The following is a 22126-nucleotide window of genomic DNA, read 5'->3' as shown; positions in this document are numbered from 1 at the left end:
AGCCGATGGGGAGTGGGGATTTTGACCATCTTTCATCCCTTGGGGATGAGAGAAGAATCTGGCCCATCAGCTGAATTCAGTTCTCCATCACCTGTACATAAAAGCAGGTATATTAACCATGAGGGGCGGGGTTGACTGCTGGATGGAATGCATCAGACAGATAATTTTTAAAAAATATATTATTTATTGCTACTATTACTTGTGAATGTATACGCCACTTTTTTGCAAGACTTACACAAAAGTAGCATAGTTTTAAAAACGGTAATGACACTTTAAAATAGTGGGAGTCATGGGACTGCATGCTCCTTCCTTCCTCAAGTACAATTTCTCTTCCCAGCCTTAAATTAGGGTTACCTTTTAACAAAGAGCTGAGACCAGGATTTGAGGTTTTTCCCATGGTTGAGAGAACCTCATTAGCATCATCTGTGATTACTATTAGTGCTGATGTAACATGGAACCACAATTAAGACTGGCAGTGCAGGGGAATTCTTGTGAGAGGCAAGGGGCCAGAAAGATCTAGTAAGCTATCCTTCAATCCCTCATAATCTCATAATGGTGGTTAAAATATTGGGATTGTTACATCTGTACTGGAACTATATGCCTTATCTTTCCTGTTGGATGACCAGAAACTTTGCCATTATTGAACTTCCTATTCTGGCTTTCTCAGTGTTGTCATGCTCCGGTTCTGAAGGCCTTGCCTTTCAAAGTTTTTAATGGCATGCCAAGCCATATCTGTATTAAAAGCTTTTGTGAAATTCAAAGCATAATTTATCTTTCTTGTGGTTGTGCTGTAAAATAGAGGGTGACTGAAATGTTTAATTTCTAATATTTATATATTTCTGAAGGATTAAGGCAATTTATAAATATTGCTAAGAAAGATATTCTAAAAACTGCTGATATGTAGTAGAAGTCTTTGCTACTTGCCTAAAAGTGAGCAGTGATTAGGTCAAGTATAACTCAGGGAGTTATTCCAAACCTGGTGCCACAACCAAAAAAGGCCTCCTCTCTCACATGCTTCTTCTGCACAAGTGAAGGTGGCGAGGTCTCTGAGAAGATCGGCGGAAGTTCTTGGAGAGCCAGTTCTTAAAATATTTTGGACCCAAGATGTTCAGAACTTGAGCTGAGCCTCAAAACAAATTTGTAAATAGTGCAGCTAGGTAAGAACTAGTTTAATATGATCTGATCTTCCATACTGTATTTGGTCTGTACCCTGTAAGACTCATTCTAAACTGGTCTATCTTCAAGGGTATTTCCATGTAAAGTCTGCTATAGTAGTTAACAAGGAGGTGACCAGAGTATGAATAACTGAGGAGAGGTTTGGTTTCTCAAGGAAATGGACAAAGCTCCTCTTTCCTGCCTCCACATGGAAATGCAAGGGTGCATTTGGCCTAGGAATATTCCCAGCATGCAAACCTGCAGCTTCAGAAGGGAGTGCAACCCTATGAAGAGCAGGTTGTATTCATACTTGCACTATCATCAGAATTGTTCAGCCTCTGACTTGGGCTTTTGTGAGACCCAGATCTGTCATAAGGAAGCCTGTCTCAGTGGCTAGTTGGATCCAGTCAGTAGAATTGACGTCTGTGGCTTCTCAGGGTGTGGTGATCATGGTATCCTTCGTAAGTTAAATCCTTTCAGATAAGGGAGTTCCCTCCTGTGTGGCCCTTTGCTTTACTCCCAGAATTAACGTCACACATCACAGCTTTGTGGAAAACATTTGGTATTGAAACAGGGTAGGCAGTAGGTGATCTATCAGGCATTGGCAATGAGAACAGACATCTGCCATAAAGTTTTCATTTTGATCCACAAAATGGAATTTGATCCACAAAAGTAGGTTTCCCCTATGACGCACCAGAAGAGAAGATCCACACAGTTTGATTTTGGATTGCCTATGCCGCAAAATATTTTGGGTTTCTATTAATACTCTTTTTTTGTCTTTGTGATGAGAGCTCACTTGGAGCTCTGAGAGTATCATTTTTAAAAAATGCATTTGCTTCTCTGTTGTGGCTTGAGGAGAATACAGTTGATTGGTAAGGGCACGCAGGGTGAAATGGATTATTCTTCTTTGGGGATCTTGAATTAGATTATCTTTCCAGCTCTGTGATGGTATGTGCCAGTGAATAGAATACTGGACCTGAGAGATGAGGTTTCAAACCCTTGCTCTGTAATGGACTTACTGGGTGAGCTTGGGCAGGACTTGAAAAATATCAGATGTCTAAAATGTTGCTCCTAACCTGCGGAAACATTTCATGCTCCTTGTTCTCTATCGGGCTAGTTTTCAGTCTATAGAACGGTGAGAAAAGCTCCCTTCAGAATGGCTCTAAGGATAAAGCAATTGAGTTTTAACACACAGGAATCATTAAATCTGTAGCTTCAGCCTTTATTACTTCAATTTAATCTAGGTTGTATCGAGTGGGAATCATAAGAGGGATTTACCAGCACTACCATAAAAAAATGTGTTTTTGTGTTTGGGTAGATCCGTGGAAGACCTAAAGGAACCTGATACATTGCCTTTAAAAAAAACTGGGTTGATTTTTATCTGGTGAATGGAAGCCTTTCAGTCTTGCATGGGCAGCATTATGAAGCACACCAGCAAGTATGTACCTTTATTCTAAGGAAGCTGTGTTTAAAGGGACAAGAAGGTTCAGTGCTGCTTCTCCTTTTCCTCTCACTCAGTTCCTCCTTTCTATTTGTTTTTCTTCCTATCCTTACATTCAGCCAGCCACATCTTCCCTTCCTTTTCCTTTTCTCCAATTTTGCATGTGTCAGCCTCCATTCTAGCCAACTCCTGCTCCCACATGTGCCTGTGTATTTTTGTATGTTGTGAGCTGCTAGCATCCATCAAACCATAAGGTGTCGTCAGACATTTAGTGGTCCCTCGACAATAGTTTGAGAAGTGCTTCCTTACTTGGATCAACATGTCTTACAAGAGGTGAGTCAAGTCTAGCACAGTTAATGGGAATGGAGGCACCTTGCTCAAAGGTGCATTGTGGTCAGCCCCTCTGAAATGCTTTTTGTTTTGCTGAGCCTGGAGCATCTGCTGCACCAACCTACACCTCTGCTTAAGCCAGGAGGCCCAACTGGTTGAGAGTTCCCACCTCTGTTTTGCCAGTTTTGAGGTAGCATGCATGCAGTTTTTGGTTCCTTCTGTTTGGGAGGCAGTGTTGATGTTTTCATGAACTACAACTTTCTTATATACGTAATTTGGGGTTCCAGGGATGTGGAAGCATTGATATTGTATCCTGCTTTTGAACATTCTGGGGGTATCTGGTTGTCAGCTGTCAGAAATAATGTGATGAGGTAGACCGTTGGTTTGACACAATGCATAGGTATGTAGTTCTTAATGCTGATTTGGAGCTGGTAATTATGGAATTTAATATAAAGAGCTAGTTAATATATTTTTGTTATAAAACAAAAACCAAGATTCTGTGGTATATTAAATACCCTTTATATAAATCCTTAGCCTAAGCCTGAATGTGCCTTGTATAACTTTCTGGCATGCCCAGTAAATTCCATTTTTTAAAAAAACTGTTCTACAAAATTCTATATATCCAGTATGGGCTGAATATGGGCCGGCCAATATACTCAATCCTGTAAAGACAAACTTGTAATATGTTCCAAGTTCTCATGTCTGGGAGGACGGGAGACATTCTGTCCTGGGCAGGGTTGCACTCCCCTGTGAAGAGCAGATCACAGGCTAGTTCACCAGTTTATTGCCCCTTTTGGACAGAAATGACTTGGCCATTGTACTCCATGCTCTGATAACTTTCAGATTGGATTACTGCAGTGGGTTCTATGTGAAGCTGCCCTTAAATATGACTCAGAAACTTTAATTGGTCCCAAATGCAGTGGCCAGATTATTGGCTGTGGTTCCATTTAGATCACATATAACCTCTGCCTTAAAATGTCTGAATTGGTTGCCATTTCGTTTCTGGGCCCAATTCATGGTGCTCACATTACAGTGGTACCTCGGGTTACATATGCTTCAGGTTACAGACTCCGCTAACCCAGAAATAGTGCTTCAGGTTAAGAACTTTGCTTCAGGATAAGAACAGAAATCGTGCTATGGCGGCAGCAGGAGGCCCCATTAGCTATAGTGGTGCTTCAGGTTAAGAACGGACCTCCGGAACGAATTAAGTACTTAACCAGAGGTACCACTGTAATGATTTAAAACCCTAACGACTCAGGTCTCAAGATGGGCTCCTTCCTCACAGTCCCTCTCTGATTTTTTTTTTGGGAGGGGGTAACAAAGTTTTATTCATTTTCATCTTTATTTAAATTGCTTGACATGTTTGCATTGAGATATATCTTTGTTTACCTTAGAGTATTTGACTTACATCAATTACATAAAATTAAAAATAAGAATAAAACAACAACAAACTCAGATAAACGTTTCTGAATAGATTAACAAAGTTGTGTCAAAATGTATATAGCCAAATTATTGCAGTTATTACAGATGTGAAAATATATATAATAATGTGCATTGCTTAGATTCGTGACCATAAGTAAACGGTATTTTGTATCAATTACAATTAGATTTTATAGGTGTTTATAGGAAGGGGGAGTGAGGGGAAGGAAAAAAAATAAAATATGTACTCCATATATGCCAGATTGTACTGGAAAATGTGGGTACTATTCTACCATATGCCTCATTATTTGTATAATCAATAAAGTCACCCCAGGACGCTCTTTGGTGTTAAGATCAGCAGAGGGTGCCCTCTTGGTAGCTCTGCTGCATTCACCAGCTTGGTGCCCAGGGGGAGAGTATTCTTTGTGGCAACCCCTAAGTTGTGGGACTCCCTCCCCATAGAGGTGTGTCTGGGAACTTTATTACAGTTTTTGGTGAATGCTGAAGACGGACTTCTTTACTCTGGCATTTGACACCTGAGATGCATGTTTTCAGCCCACCCTATGTTTTGTGATTGCAGTTTTTTGTAACTAAGTTTTTAAAAGTGTTTTTAATGTTGTACTTTAAATTGCTGTAACCTGCCTACGGACCTTAGTATGAAGGGCAGGTAATAATTTGAATATTAAAAATAATAACTGCATGGCTTGGTTGCACTGGAAATGTATTTGTAATATGTTTATTCACATATCTTGACCATTTTTTTGATAGGATTAAGAAATTTGATTCCATTTGGGATACTGCCAGAGCATAATGGCTTTGAAAGTGGAAGAGAATGAATCTGGCAGAGGGCTTGCTGGATAAATGCTCTGTGGCACCTGTTGGAATGAGTCAGAAGCCAATGCCTTTATTTAACTTTACTATGACTAGCTTTTAAATGCCTGGCTGCTCTGCAAAATGAAATATTGTCGTCTATGTTTGCCCCGATGCAAGTATTGGGCCAAAGGATGACTTTAAAAGCAAAAGTTAGTGCAACTTTTGAGATACACTTTGTTTTGGTAGGTTTGGTTTTGAAAGATGTGTTTTTAAGTCCGTCATGCAAGTCATTCATACTCGTGTACACTAAGCTAACGTTTTAATATAAGGATAGTAGGGTTCTGCCTTTCAAGGTGATGAACCACCTTGTAAATAAAAAGTGCTGTGTAAATGCTGAATGCAAAGAAGGTGAATCAAATAATGAGCAGATCGCTCTTTTCAGAGATCAGACAGCACACACTGTTAGTAATTAGAGAACAGTATTTTGTTTGCAGTGGGTGTTGGGGGTTCAAACAGTGCTTCTATGTTTTCCTGGCTTGAGACAAGCTGCTTCTGCACAATATGCAGTAGTTCTCAGCTTGTGGTAAGCTAATGCTGCCTGGTGGTGGGTGGAAGGGGGTATTCCATCCAGCACTAAGTTGCTAGAATATTAAACATGAAGAAAACTGCTTTTTCAAGGCAAAGTTTTGAAAACATATATGAAAACATTCACATATTGAGGATGAGAATTAGTTACAAAAATAGATCTAAGGATGTGGAGACCATTTCAGCCCTTTAGGACAGGGCTGATGGTTGGTATAAATTAAAAAGAATAAAATGGAACAATCTATATACAGTGGTACCTCAGGATGCGAACGGGATCTGTTCCGGAGCCCCGTTCGCATCCTGAATAGAACGTAAGACGCGACTGCGCGGGTCGCCGCTTCCGCACATGCGCTTGACGTCATTTTGACCGTCTGCACATGCGCGAGCAGTGAAAACCTGAATTAGCGCACTCCATTACTTCCAGGTCGCTGCGGAGCATAACCCAAAAATACTTATCCTGAAGCATATTTATCCCGAGGTATGACTGTAGTTCAGTTTGCTTATTAGTGGCTGACTTGGCATCTTTAACTTCGTTTTCTGAAGTCTTGGGACCCTTTGCTACATTCTCTTTTAAGATACTGGGACTTCATACATCTAAGCATGCATTCTAGAGCTGTCGTGCTCCAAAATGGCAACTAGACATTCCAACTGTAACCTTGGTTAAGGAGCCATTTGGCACCTAGCTTATATCTTTGAGTTTCTAACACTATTCTTATCACTAAGCTTACATCAGACCCTCTCTGTTCCAGGAATAACTATGTAGAAATAAATATGTTTAAAGTGTCTGTATTTGCATGTTTTTGCTTCACTTATTCAACATAATAGCCAGCTTCCTGAGAGTTTGTTCTGTGATCTTGCCCCATAGTTGCCAAACCAGAGATCAAAAGAGGGGTGTGAAGCTAAAAGTGTCTGTGAAAGGGGGACACTGTAAGGGGAATCTAAAGGATTGAGAATTGGAGCTTCATCACTTTTGCAAAGTTTGCCTCTAGCAAAATTAGTTGATTAACGACTTGAGAGAAGTTTTGGTTTTTTCCTCAGAACCTGGAATTTTTGTTGAGGGGTAGTTAGGGATAATGTTATTACTCTCAGACATTAAATTTTTTTAAAAGCACAGTTACTGTCTGAACTGGTGGGGATTTCAGGATTTCTTTCCCTGTTGCTGGGTAAAGAAGCCTCACAAAATTCTTTCAACCACCAGTACGATTTCCGATGATACAGAAGGCATTTAGATGATTGAGCTGTTCTTCCCAGCTTGGGGGAAGGGGAGGGTTAAGAGTTTTTGAAAATTTGTGGTGACATTCCAATGATTCTTAAATGGAGCCCATATAAAAAGTGTAATATTCACGCTTGCCCAGAGAGAATTAATTATAGCACTTAGCAGAAGCTTTTAGTAGTTGTGGACTTGCCAAATCTCAGGGTAATATCTTAGAACACATTGTAAAAGCAAATGGTGTCCTGCAAAAGATCAACTCATCCTCCCTTTCCCTTATTATTATTCTCTCCCCAGAACTGTGGTCTATTATTAACTTGTGTGTAAATTACCATTCCCCTCCTCAGGGCAGGAAAAATCACTGGCAAATAAAATCTTGATGCTAGTGCCTTGAGAGTTTGAAGCAGAGTTGTAGTGCTACTGATAGGATAGTGGTCAGTCAGTTTGGGTCAAAGCTTTGTTGCAAAGAGCCAAGCCAGTGCACTTACTCACTACATTGCTATTGCACTTGCTATTACTCACATTCTTAATAGGTGGCCAAGGTTTAATGATTCAGATCATTGTTGATGTCTTTGCTGAAGATTGGGGAGGAAGGGAGATGAGGAAATATGGCGCTGAGGGCAATTTTTTGCATTTATAGCCATTTTCTCCATTTTTTAAGACTACTATTAAAAAGTTGTCCAAGGCTAAAAGGCTCGTTTAGCCAACTGGGGGCACCAAATGAGCAGTGGGCCAAGTGGAAGAAGATTTGTGCTCTGCATTTGTCTGTTTCCTTCTACTGCTGCTTTGAATGGGTCAGTGGTTGTTCATTGGATTTTAATTAGTTGTGCATATGGGGTTCCTTATCTGGATGCACGTGTGTTCTTGTTGCCAGGAGTGAGTAATTGTATCCTATGGATAGGAAAAGGTGATGTGTTTGTGAGGCAACTTTTCAAAACAGTAACCCAAAACCAAGTCAGAAACATGGTTTGCTTTAAGATGGAGTTAGCTTGTTTTCTCCTTCTCTGAAGGGTAGGCCCTGAACCAATGGATTCAAGTTACTAGAAAAGAGATTCTGACTCCACATCAGGAAGAACTTTCTGACAGTAAGAGCTGATCGACAGTGGAACTGTTTGTTTCGGAAGTTGGTGGGTTCTCTTTCTGTGGAGGTTTTTAAGCAGAGGTTGCATGGCCGTCTGTCATGGATCTTTTAGTTGCGAATCCTGCATTGAAGGAGGTTGGATCAGATGACTAAGGGTCTGCTTGTATGCTGCAGGCCCTCAGGCCTACCTGATCAGATCTTGACTTATTGGTTTGTTAACCAACATTGCTAGAATTCTCCAGTTGGGATGTAATGGAGAACTCCTGATTAATGCAGGCCAGGATTTTTTTCAGAGAAGCAGGCACACAGTGAAGGGAGGAATGCACAATCGTAGCCAAACCTCAAATACAGTGAATGTTTCAGTCCTATAAAAGGGAAGGAAGCATCCCAGTATAATCTATTTCCTTCCCAGTATGTGTAATTCTGGCTTGAACACTTGCCTTTGTCCTTCCTTTGGAACATAATTGTGAACAACCTTTGGCCAGGGTCCAAGCTTTTTTTATATTGCAGGACTATAATTTGGAATCATTAATTAATTGACATATCCATCTGGCCACTCTGTAATTTCAGAAATTGCTTTGTAGATGCAGTTATTTTAATCTGTACTACAAGCTCTTTGCAAACAAATTGTGAATATGCATAGTGCTCTGCTGGTTGAAGGCTTATAGTCTTTCATGGTTCGTCATAGTACTTTTATTTGGTTATATAGCCATAGATCATAATAAGTGAAACCTCAGAGCAGTATTCTAAAACAGAAAGGTGCCAAAAAATGACGTGTGCAGTATATTTCATGTAATGACACTGTATTCAGAATCAACTAAGACTAAATATGCAAGTAATTGCCATGTTTCATCAGAAAGCCACATTTGAATTGTGTTTTTATATTAAATAACTCTCAGTATGAAAAACTGCAGTTGATTTCTACTTCAGTTTTTGTGCCCTTCTCCCCTGCAAGGATAGAAACCCCCCCCCATGTGTCCATTTGCCTGGATTCCTAAAATTTTTGTGCTGGTATCTATGGATTCAGAATAGTTTTCCGTCCTAATCAGGGATAACTCTTGATGCTGGCTGCAAAGAATTTGGCACATTTCTAGAAGTCATTTGCTGAAGTGATAAGTTTAACCGTGTGATAGGAATACTTTCCCATGTAATCTTTACTGCTGCCTTGGATGCTCAGGCTTGTTGTCAGGCTGTTGTGGCTTCAAAATAGTAAGTCAGTTGTCTTCAGTTCACTTGAAAGAAATAATTTCAAAGTGATACAGCCATATGTAATCTGAATGAAATTTGTAGGAAATGTACACCAGTGTCAATAGTGAATTGTTCCAGTCTTCATACTTTCTTGATTTAGTCTTCAATCTTAAGCATATTTTTTGTTGGAATGAATATATATATATATATATATATATATATATATATATGTTCTAATGCAAAGGTTCTTACCGTGCTTCACAGTCAAGTTATTTTTCTTTTGACTTCCAGGTGCTGTTTAGTTAATGTTTCATAAAATGCAGTGTCCTCCTTCATTGCCTGTAATAGCTTGCAATTCCTCTTTATAAAGATGAGTTTAGATTGAGTTGTTTTTGTTGTATTATTTCTTCTCTCAGTCACAGTGGCTTCTTTTCTTTCTTCTGTTACCCTAATCCTCCCTCCTTTTCTCCTCCTCATTCCATTTCACTTCTTGAAAGTTTGATACTGCAATCTCAGTAAGATGAGAATACCAAGAGAGTGGGGAAATATTTGAAAACTCTAAGTGACAGCATCAATTTTTATACAAACTGCTGCCTGAAATTTTCCCAGCTCAGAGTATCAAAGTAGAGGCAAAAAAAGAAGAAGAAGAAGAAGAAGAAGAAGAAGAAGAAGAAGAAGAAGAAGAAGACTGCTTTCCGTTGAAGGAAGGATGTTGCTTAGTCAGTACCCACTGGTGGGTCATAGCCTCATCCAAGTTGGGTCGCAACAGGAGCACAACTACCATGCAAAAGATTAAGATAAAAAAAATTTAAGAAATGGGTCTCCAAATGCGTGTTTGGGTTAAAAGTGGTTCCATGGTCTGAAAAGGTTGAGGATAACATGTAAGTGCCACATGTCTCAGAATAAAAGTCCTAGTTCAAGCAAGTGAACATATTACAGGCAACTCCCAATTTATGTGTGTTCTATTTGTGTGCAACTGTGCACATGCATGGTTATAGGTACCTGGAAGTGGTACTCATAAATGGGGGGCACCTGGTCAACCAAGCCCCGCTGTTCCTCCAGCTCGTGTGAGTACTATATCCCATAAACATGTCTGTTATGGGTGTGGCCCTTAGCAGTTACAGTTTCCCAGTATTTTGCAGCTTCAGTGAACATGGAAAACCCTTATCACAGTATGATAAACTGAAATATTTTTTGTTAGTTGAATACCTCTGTGTTCTGATTATATGACTGAATTGCTAAACAATTAAGGGATAGTACGATACCAAGTCAGCACTATGCAGAGTGTTCAGCATTGTGAAACAACCACTACAGAAGCAACATAAGCTTTCAGCGAGTATTCCTTTGGGTTGCATGCTTCTCCATCCTGATCAAAGGCTGCCTGTCAGGAGGATTTAATGGCACTTCTGGTTGGGATAAGTGCACTTTCCAGACCCTGAAATATTCAAGGCAGATGTTCAGCCCCTCCCTTTAGTTTGCTGAGAACACTGTTGCACCATCCTGTTGCAGCAGGCTTTCTTTCCATATGGAATCTAAAGATAGCAGGGATCAAATTTCACTGAGTTTTTGCCCAGTGATGATTCAAACTGTTTAAACTTCACATTTCCAGTTTGTAGTTTCGTCCTTCAGAATGCCAAATCCTTAACTTCTGCCACACTCCAATGCTGCTTAATTGCTCTTACTTAATTGCTGCTGCTTCCACTTCCTATAAAATGATGCCACCTCTCAAAACACCATAGTCTGAAACCATAGGTTAGAGCAAACTATAGTTCCCTAGGTTCATTCATGTGTGTTTAGAATTGCTTAGTTATAAAGCTAAAATGGAAGTTTTTTTATTTTCTCCCCAGTGCATGTGCGCGCGCGCATATGTGCATAAGCCTGAAAGTCAAACTGGCTCATTTCTGACATAATGCCAAACCATAGCTTAACGTTATGCTTTTAAAGTTTATCCTATTGAGTGTAAAGGGGCTAAATCCCTGTCTGTTTTTTTTGGGGGGGGGTGAAGTTTGCTGCCTCCTGCTCACAATTAGTTTCAGTCAAAGGAAGAGAGAGGTTGGACTTGCATGTTCTTTTCAGTGGAAGGATTGACATTTGTTTGCTTTGCTTTCACCCTATTCTGAGGCAACTCTTGTCAGCCATGGATTAAGCACATGCTTCTCAGTGAGGAGAGATACAGGCATAAGGCCCATCAAGCCTTTCTGACTATCCTCACAGATCTACTTCATTTGAACCTAGGTTTCCTACAGCCAAGCCTGATGTTCCAATCAATCCACAGTCAACACTGCTTTCCTTTTTGGCATCTGTTCCCAGCTATTCTGCTTTCCTTTAGAAAATGTTCTCTGCTGTATCACAAACAAGCATGACATCTGAGATTGGTGGGTTGGAGCCATTGAGAATGACATGCACTCAAGGAACTTGAATACAGTGGTACCTTGGGTTAAGAACTTAATTTGTTCTGGAGGTCTGTTCTTAACCTGAAACTGTTATTAACCTGAGGTACCACTTTAGCTAATGGGGCCTCCCACTGCCGCCGTGCCACCACCGCACGATTTCTGTTCTTATCCTGAAGCAAAGTTCTTAACTCAAGGTACTATTTCTGGGTTAGTGGAGTCTGTAACCTGAAGCGTCTGTAACCTGAGGTACCACTGTACATTGAAGAAAGATGTTAGGTGGTGCCGCATGAACTGAGTGTCAGTCTAGAACACACACCAAAATATTGTCATGTGCAGAAATGGCTCATCAGCTAAGTCTTTAAGTAAGAAGTGTACTCTGAAGGTAGAGCTTTATATTGTATTTATTTTTACTTCATTTTAGTAGTTGTGAAAGTTGAAGAAAGCACCCATGTTTCAAAATGAAAACTCAAAATACATAGTTCTATTAAGGCTTTATTTCCATATTGGTTTTCTGTGTGCACATTAATTTCACACTCATTTTAAGACTTGACTTTTTAATGACAAGGATAGCTTTTGTTATCACCTTGCCATGGCGATCTCTGTTTATTGAATTGTAGTACATTGTAGAAGCCAACAGTTGTGATAAATGCTTTTATGCAGCTTATTCATTTGTCTGTTTTAAGAGATTATATTTACTTGTGAAGTCTCACAGGCAGAGTGAATGCACCTGTATAGCTTCAACACTGCTTGTAGGCCCATGTCTAGTGGTGGTTTACCTGGAAAAGAGATAGGATGAGCTCTTTTCTTAAATGAGCTTTGTGTATTGAGTATTCATGCATGTTACAAGAGTTCTTTGGGGAGAATGGAAAGGGAGCTACTTCTGTTTTTTTAAGAACACACACACAAAAAAACCACAAAGCAGACTTTGCTCTGGGTAAGCATTGGAAGCTACAAAGTCCAGGTTTTAGAGTATTTTGGCTTTTTAGCTCAATATTGTTTGCTTGTGATTGGCACAGATCGCAGGCAGAGGACTTTCATTTCACCTGATTCTTTTAACTGAAGATGCTATGGTTTTGACCAGGCACCACCTGGATGCTCAGCCAATGTGCTATTACACTTTTTTCTAGACACTTTTGGCAAAGAACAGTATTATATCTAATAGGTTTCTTTTTTTAGCACAGAATACACTGATCAGCAGGGTTTGCAGACGGTTGTAAAAGCTTTTTTTTAAATAATGATTTAGGATTATTCATGTTCCATGTACTACCTTGCCAGTCAAGATATTTTAACTTTTAACCATGGGAACACAGTTTCCTTGATTGCAACTGTCTATATCCAATCAAATCCAATGCAATCGCTAGCATACACCCCTATAGCAAAGTCCAAATTGATTTGACTATCCACTTGTACCATAGATAATGTATGTGAAAAATCTGTGTAAATGTTTTTTTAAAAGGCAACTATGGGGTGTGGCGCTCATCTCGTTTCAGGCCAAGCGAGCTGGCGATTGTCCACAGATAGCTTTCTGGGTCATGTGGCCAGCATGACTAAACCACTTCTGGTGCAACGGGACACCGTGAAGTGCTGTTTAGCTTCCTAACGAAACGTTACCTATTTATCTACTTGCACTGGTATGCTTTCCAACTGCTAAGTTGGCAGAAGCTGGGACAGAGCAACGGGAGCTCACCCCACTGTGTGGATTTGAACCCCCAACCTTTCCATCCACAAGCCAAAAGGCTCAGTGGTTTAGACCACAGCACCACCCACTCCCTAAAAATCTGTGTAGGTGCTTTGCAAGGAGGGGTGTAAGCGATGTCAGACATGGGCAGCTTTCCTTTCCTAATCCAGTGTTAGCCATTTCTGATGACTCAGTTGACCTCAAAAACATTTGAGACACACAGATTACATTTCTAGGTTACCAGAGAGGAGAGATCCATACCAAGATAGAACAAAGGCAGCTATTTAGCAAGATGGCATCTTCCTGGGTTCTGTACAACAATGGGGATGTGTATGTAAAAGACTTTAATTCCTTCATATGCATTTCTGTGGTCCAAGTAGTTAATTAAATCTGTTTTGCCATTGCTACAGGGCTATATGTTATGGATAGGTGCAAGATACGACTATACAATGCTGCTGATGAATAGTGTCTCATTGTGGTTTGCCCATGTGTTACTAAACAGCAGGATGCAGGCAACAGGTTTTTCACATCCAGTCAGAAGCAAGTTTCTACTGCTAATCTGTTTTTGTTTTAACTCCTTTACAACTCTGTTAATAAAGTAATTCCCACATACTCTTTAAAAAATGCTGTACACATTTTCACATTTAGATATTAGATAGAAAAAGGGAAGGTGGAATGAGTACATTTTGATGCTAAGTGTTTCCAAAATTGCCTGTAATATATATGGGACCAAATTATTTCTAGGTCTGTTAAGAAAGGAACAAGAAATGCTTCCTCTCATACCTACCTAGAAATCATGCCCTCTAACTTAAGGAATATTTCTGTATGGATCCTCAATGCTGAAGGGGCAGAGTAGAATTCTTCATAGTAAAACAAATAAATTGTATATGCATGTAGGGATGTTCAATGAAGAGGAAAAGGCTCTATCCACGCATCCTCAAAGACCCTCTTCAACATTCCTTTACTTGTTCCAGAACTCAGCCTGATCCTTCAGCTAAGCTTTGTGGAACCCCTGTTACTTGTTCATGCTAATAGATAGCTGAATGCATTTTGCAGAAAAGGAAAAAGTCTGCAGTTGGTCCTGATTGTGCAGCTGTTGAAGGCACAAGAACTCCATTTCCCCTAATGCCAACCCTGAACTAAAATTCAGGCAGCTGTCCTGGGAATAATTTTTATTAAACAGAAAGAGGCTACTAAGTAGACATGTATACCATGGTACTGTAGGTGAATGTAGTGAATTGTTAACAAGTACCTGAGCCACTTCTAAGACTCTTTACAAAATTTTCACATTTTGTGTTGGCCATTCAGAAATAGCGTTCTTTAACTCACACTTATTGTGTAGTACAGAGGTCCCAAACTGGTATGTGAACTTCATTTAGGTTGTCTATGAAATAAATTTCTGTTAGGGTACAATAAAAATTCATATCCCATCTAGCCTAGTGTGTTACATTTGCTACAACAGGCAGAAAATGTTAGTGGTCTGCCAAGACTTTCAACAGTTTTCAAGTGGTTTTTGAGTGGGGAAAAGTTGGGTAACCACTGGTGCAGTATTTTGTTTACTGGAGACAATATGCTTCTGATTGCCAGTTGCTGAAAACTGCAAGTTGGGAGAGTGCTCCTGCTTTTAGACTATGTTAGACTTCCTATAGGCATCTGGTTTGCTACTGCGAGAACAGGATGCTGAACTTAGATGAAACTTTGATCTTCAACAGGGGTGTGAGTGGGGCTGTGTGTTTTTGTGTGTGTGTGTGTGTGTGTGTGTGTGTGTGTGTGACACTATCCTAAAACCAGCACTTGAGGCTTGGATCTTAAGCCTTTCTATAAATTGTCAGCTGAGGAATGTCATGCTACAGTAGTTGTTATGGACTGTGGGTAGCCAGTAGCTTTGTGCTGCTGCTGCTGCTGAGAGAGAGAGAGAGAGAGACATCCCTACATGCCTCATGTGTCCTCTCACTGTGCTTAACAAAATACAATTGGTACATATTAAAATATGGTCATTCTGCCTGTATTGAATATTTTTTGTGCGCACATAAGCGCGCTACTGCACGTTACATACATATTTACATAATTAAATATACGAGAAGCAAAACAAAGGATACTAGTTTACTGTGACTGCAAAACCAGAATTCTATGAAATACCTAATTAAACCATGTAAAAGTTTGATTCCCTAAAATTCACCTAGGTTTTTGGATGTATACCCTATTCGGTAGTACAGTGGACGCTCGGGTTGTGAATGTGATCCGTGTGGGAGTGTTTACTAAACAGTTTAGTGTTTCTGCACATGCACGAGTGTTGAAACCTGGAAGTAACCCGTTCCGGTACTTCTGGGTTTGGCGTGGGTGCGCAACCTGAAAACGCGCAACCCGAAGTGTCTGTAACTCGAGGTATGACTGTAGTAATTATCTGAGGCAATACCACTCACATTGAATTAAGTATGTTTTGAAAATGGCTAAATAGGTTGATGGTCATTTCACAGATTGCTAAGGGGGTTGGGACTCAGAACAGGCACAGGGTCTGTGGAGTAAGAATTGTTTGAAGAAACTGCCTTCCATGGCTACTGGAACTTTACTGCACTCCATTGCAAAGCTTTAAGCAGATATTGCATAATTTTTAAAAATCTGTTTTTCACAACCATGAGTTTTAGTAGCATTACAAAAGGGGGGGGGGCGGTTCTTAGAATTACGGATGCAAGAGAAGTCTCATAGTTCATGTTGTTGCAGCCATGTACTAAACCAAGCATCTTTGCATTGTAATTGCCGAGCAGTTAGAATGTGCTGGTGGGGCTTGGGAGCAATAGTGGCAGGTGATTAAAAAGGGGAAAGAGAGGAGTTTCAGAGTGAATGTCCTCCCGTGTGGACCAGCTACAAGATACTGTGTGACTTGTTGAGCTGTCAGTGCAAAAACTCCATGTTGCAGGTTTTTCTCGGATTATAAGGGCTAGAGCAGGGGTCTGTAACCTGTAGAATTTTAAGAGGGTACTTGTGGGCATTGCCACAAAATGACTGCCATAGGAAGGCATGGAGAGTCATAAAATGGCTGCCATAAAATAGTTAATTACAAAATGTTGGGAGGTTCCAAACAAGACTCCTCCCCTGCCCCAAACCTAGTGAAGCATGTGGGCCACACAAAGGGGTCTGCATTCTATATCAGAAAGTTGTCAGCAGAAAATAGCACACACATACAATCCCTCCGCCACCTGAATGTGGAGTTAGCCTGAAGGAAAGCAAGTGGGACACACGGTTTGATAACTTATTAAGAACGGCTTTTTCTCTGATGGGACAGTGAGAAGAAATGGGGGCTGGGGAGGAAATAGCAGAAAGTGATAGAATGTTTCTTTCCAAAGCATAGTTCCTCCCAAATTCAGAAATAGGCTTTCACGGAGTGTTGCCATTTATGAGGAGCTTCATGCTGAGGGAAATAAATGAATGCAATTCAGAACCAACACAAAAACTGAAAGGAGAGAGAAACATGTTGATCCTGGACTCAGCCATGCAGCTGCAAATTAAACGGTTATGTGTATTGTAAAGTGCAATATACAAATTAACAATAGATGATGGCAGTGAGCTATGGAAATTCAATATATTTTTCAAAACCTTTTAAAAAAAGTATTTTCACAGTGTTTTTTACATGTGTGTAGATTCTACCCAGGTCCTAAAAGGGAATTGGTTTTTTTTTATTCCTGCATTCAAGCTGGGGATCAAATCTCCAAAATATAATTGATTGTGCAAAGGTAGCGGTGAGATTAATATTGAAGACCACAAAAAGGGTTTTAAGAAAAAAGAGGACAGGAATTTAGCTCTTTCTTCCAAAATCCAAGTGTCCTCACATCACATGAATGGTCATTGCTATTCAAAACTTTTAAGAGCACTTTCCTTTCCTTTTTTCAGAAATCCATGCAACAGGATTCAACTACCAAAACGAAGATGAGAAAGTGACCCTCTCTTTTCCCAGCACACTTCAAAAAGGTAAAGGCTTTCTCTGCAAATGTTGGTTTAGAAGCTAGATGGCTCAGTAGAGGTCCAAAACATTTTGCACCTCATCCCCAGGGTAGGATTTTCTTCTGTTGGAATATGCTTTTGAAAACTCATCCTTGCCGGTAGTTCTCAATATGTTGGTAACTGAACCAAATAGAATCCAGTTTCTTAAAGCTCAAGAAACTTTCCAAAAACCTTTAAAGCCCTAGTAACTGGAAACTGCCTCATATTTAGTTGACTTGAATTTTCATATGAATTTGAATGGGATTGAAGTACAGTTAATCTAGTCTGGATCCAATTTAGTAACTGTCCCTCGGTAGGAGTTTATGTGCACTATTCGTCATGCTGTGCCAATTCATTACAAAGTAGAAGTAGATTAAATTCATGTTGAGTGACTCTTCTGACCAGGTTTGGGCTTTGTATAGTAATGTGATATGCTAGTCTTCATGCCTGTCTTTGTAATGATGTTGGCTTCACGCCACCCACACTTTTGATTGTAGCCACATATATACATCTGTATGTCAGCTGAAGGATAAAACTTTGTACAACTGGCAAAGTGGGCTCTGGTCCACAGATGCTGTGTCACAATACATTTTAATCCATATGTGCTACCAGATTCTGGCATGTTTCCTGCTGTTTGCTAACCCTCCAGTCCCTCTGGGAATGCTAATACTAGTCCATCCATCATAGATGCTACTACACAGAAGCTACTACACAGAATAAGAAAGGAACTGAAATTAAAATAAAGTATGTCAACAAGCACAGAATATGTCAACAAGCACCGAAATTCAATACTGAGCCGAATGAAGAAGGATTTTGTCACAACGTTTGCAAACATTTGCTCATGGTGGCAGAAGTGGAGTATTGAGAAACTGAGAGCAAATAAAAACTCTCACCTAAAACAAAGAATAAACATCATTTTCAGTTACCCATAAAGAAACTTTGCTTATAAAAAACAATGAAATGCTATGCATAGTATATATTTCTAACCCCCAAAACTATAATGACTGCAAGCCTGGTTAGAGATCTTGCAGTGTTGTGTAGCAACAGGTTACAGGTGATCAAGATTCCCCCTTGGAAACTCTCCTTCAATATGTACTGTTACCTACCCTGTTTTGTCACCATTTCATATATTCCCTTCCCCCTCTCCTACTTCATACCATTGCCTTCTGCTTATGTGAGATGATCATGGAAAAAAACCTAATGTTTTCTTTGCAAGTTAATGTCCATTGTGGTGAATATGACACAGGTTAAGCAATAGTACACATACTGGAGGGGATAAATCAACATGAGGATACTGTCTTGAACAGCAGCCTTATTGCAGTCTTTTTCCTTTTTTTCCAGTCTTAACATATAGTTGGCCTCCAAAAAGCTGTCATTATCACCTTGGTTTATGAAGCTGGCTTGCTTTCACTAAAGCATAATTATTATTAACCACAGTTTACTGCTTGGATGATATTCCAAACTGCAGTTTATGTAAAGTGGAAGCAGAGGCTTACAATATCTTCCTTATGTTTCCACTGAGGGAATGGGGGGGGGGGCATGGAAGCTCTGGGAAAGCTGGTTTAGCAGAAAGACCGAATGCAGCCACTGGACTCTGGTGAGCTGCTTCAGCACACTTGGGGTTGGGCATGATGAGGTAGAAGTTGATGCTTCTTGAACTATTCAGTTTTATTCATGATATTATTCTAGAATAATTAAATTTCACTTTGATGGGTACTTTTAATGGGTAGTTGATGAGCTTCACCTTTCAAAAGTAGGTGATGGTATGAGTTGTGCTGAGTGGCAGAATGAATTTGACCAACAGAATTGTTTGGTGTTCATCATCAGCAAAACGTGCTGTGGGAACATTTGCCATGTGCTTTTCTGTTTGGACCTGGAGGCAGATGAGCTATTTATGCTAGACAGATCTGTTTGTTGATACCCATAAAGTGTTCAGCTGAACTTTGGTTGGTGCTGCTTCAGGCATTTAATGCACAACTGCTGGTCAAGTTAGGCTACAGTCAGCACTGAAACTTTACACACTGCTTTGAAAATTAGTTTAAAAAACAAAGCTCCTAAATGCTCTGCTCTATAAACAAATTATTATAGGTTGATCCAGACATTATTTTACTGTATTCGGCAACTTACAAAGATGGCATTGTCAGTTTTATTCCTACTCCCCTCCCCCCCCCAAAAAAAATCCAGAATGCTGGTCAAATTTTACTCATGATATTTAATCAGCAGGTATCTAATTTGCTGGTCTGGAATAGCTTCTAAAACTTAAACCTTCACTCAGGCCTGGAAAAACAACCCCAAATTCTTGTGCTGTTATCAAACATTTTAGATGCCAGGATAAACGGGCACCTCAGAGTTCTGTGCTCTGTTTTCCATCTCTGCTTTTAAGTGATACATCATACGCTTTCCTCTGAGTTCAGCTCATCTGTGTGTGACTTCAGCTTCTTCCCTGCCATCTTATGCCGTGGAATAGCTTAACATGGAACAACAGAGTTCTCCTCTTTATTCACATGTTGTGTTCTTCCTCTAGGTATGCTTCTGCAGCAAAACATTTTTTTGAGTTGCCCAGGACTTGTATGACAAGCTCTTTTCACTGCTACTTGGCTCTAGTTCCATCCCTGCCTCCTGTCTCCAAGTCCAAATTCCTACTTTGCTTAACTAATCTAGGTTAGAAGTCTTCAGGGCTTGGACTCTACATACACTTTGGTTTTGCTGTATTAATATGTAGTGATGGTGTTAAGGTTGTGAATCCCTAACCTCCCAGCCCTAGCATCCTTACCACAGCACCCTTGCATTAATCCACATAATCCTGATCTGCAACAAGAGAGGAGGTGCCATTTACACTAGATAAATTGCATCTTAATTGGAATATGCTTGAAACATATTGCATCTCAAGGCATTTGGAGAGGAAACAAGTTATTCCAAATAGTCCAAACACCCTTGCCCATTTGAATATTCTGGATGGAGCACATCCACACAGCAAGTCTTCATAAACTGTCTTCCTCTTTTTAATCACAGGAATGGGGACGTTAAAAATAGATTTTGTTGGAGAGCTGAATGATAAAATGAAAGGCTTCTATCGAAGTAAATACACCACCCCTTCTGGAGATATTCGCTACGCTGCTGTTACCCAGTTTGAGGTATGGACTCCTATTTGTTGTCTACCATTTCCATTATACTTTCATTGGAAGTAGCATGTCTTGTACATGTACCCTAGAGTCTCTAACAAGACAATTGTGTACAGTGGTGCCTCGCAAGACGAAATTAATTTGTTCTGCGAGTTTTTTCGTTCTATGAGTTTTTTCGTCTTGCGAAGCACCACTGCGTATTGACGGTTTCCCGTAGGAATGCATTGGCGGTTTAAAAAAAAAAGGTGCAAGACATTTCGTCTTGCGAAGCAACTCAGAAAACAAAAAACTCTTTCGTCTTGCGAGTTTTTCGTCTTCCGAGGCATTCGTCTTGCGAGGTACCACTGTACTTTCTTAGCTGTAGCTAATTTGCTGTTGCCTCTTTAGAAATCCACCTGTTTCCATTTCTTGTCAATGAAGCAGCTGTGATCTAGTAGCTGGTAGAGCCTTAGGTAATAAACAGTATTTTGGAAAGGGCTAAAATTCACTGATAGTCCTTGTTGTAAACTGTGTATCTCTCCCCCCACTCCCCAATATTTAATTTTTTTAACAGAAGCCTGGGAGATGGAAAGAGTTGTCGAAGATTTAACATTTGGTTACCGCATTTTTCGCCCTATAGGACGCACTTTTTCCCCTCCAAAAATGAAGGGGAAATGTGTGTGCGTCCTATGGGGTGAATGCAGGCTTTCGCTGAAGCCTGGAGAGCGAGAGGGGTCGGTGCGCACCGACCCCTCTCACTCTCCAGGCTTCGCGCAGCTCTCTGCAAGCCGTGGGAGCCCGGCGCTAGTCACCAGCTTGTTGGGCTCCCACGGCTTGCGGAGAGTTGCCTGCATACTGAAGCCTGGGCGCACTGAGCTCAGCGCACCCAGGCTTCGAGCTTCGTGCAGCTCTCTGCTAGCCGTGGGAGCCCGGCGCTGGGCTCCCATGGCTTGCGGAGAGCTGCCTGTTCTGGGGGCTGGGGTCAGGGGAAGCTCGGGCTTCCCCCGGCCCCAGCCCCGCACCTGGGGGGGAAATAATTTTTTTTTTACTTTATTTCCCCCCCAAAAACTAGGTGCATACTATAGGGCGAAAAATACGGTATGTGTAGGGGTGAGGTAGGAAGTCTACTGGAAAAGCCCCACCTCAAACCCTGCCTGGTTTCTGACCCTTTACCAGAAACTGTACAGTTTTTTTTGTAATTGATATGCATGTACTATCCATGTGGAATAAGTGGATAATGCTTTTGATTTAAACCTTGGAAGAATTATTTCAGTCATTGATTGGCTGATGAACCAAGGCCTGATTGGCCCTGAATAAGTTACAAGCTGTGTCTGTTTGTTTGTGTCTGTAAAACGGCTTCCTAATAACCTTCCTCACATTGAAAGGACAAGGATTGAAACGAATTTTGTACACCAAGGGAGTAGCAGTCCATGGGGCGGTGTTGTTCACCTGGCTTCCAAATACTGAGCATAGCTGCCAGTTCCTCAGAGGGGAGGGGTGTGGGTGTGGCGGCAGCACCAATCTGACTCTCCTGCTTCTGCACCTGCAGTGCACTTGCTCACCTCACTCACACTCCTCCCAAGAAGCAGTAACAGCACTGCAACAAGCTGGTGACAAGGGCTTGCCTTGCTTGTACCACCTCACTGACTGCTACTGCACCAAATAAACAATAGAAAAGAGCTTATTAATAGGAACCGTCAGGAATAGAAGGAAAATACAAGAGCCGCCAAGTAGAATTATTATGCCTCTCCAAA

At 40.6% G+C, this 22126-nt stretch overlaps 1 protein-coding gene across 1 annotated transcript in view; it reads left to right on the top strand.

The window, feature by feature from the left end:
* NPEPPS (aminopeptidase puromycin sensitive) overlaps positions 1–22126 on the top strand; it is a 78721-nt gene that overhangs the window by 18695 nt on the left and 37900 nt on the right. The window contains 2 exon segments of the mRNA XM_083408520.1: positions 17182–17259; positions 20284–20405. Coding sequence (XP_083264646.1) covers positions 17182–17259; positions 20284–20405 — 200 coding nt within the window.

Source organism: Podarcis tiliguerta, assembly GCF_965153285.1.
Source record: "Podarcis tiliguerta genome assembly, chromosome: 13".
In the NCBI taxonomy this organism is placed as follows: domain Eukaryota; kingdom Metazoa; phylum Chordata; class Lepidosauria; order Squamata; family Lacertidae; genus Podarcis; species Podarcis tiliguerta.
Note: the sequence above shows the minus strand (reverse complement) of the source record. Positions and strands in the feature narration are given on the sequence as shown.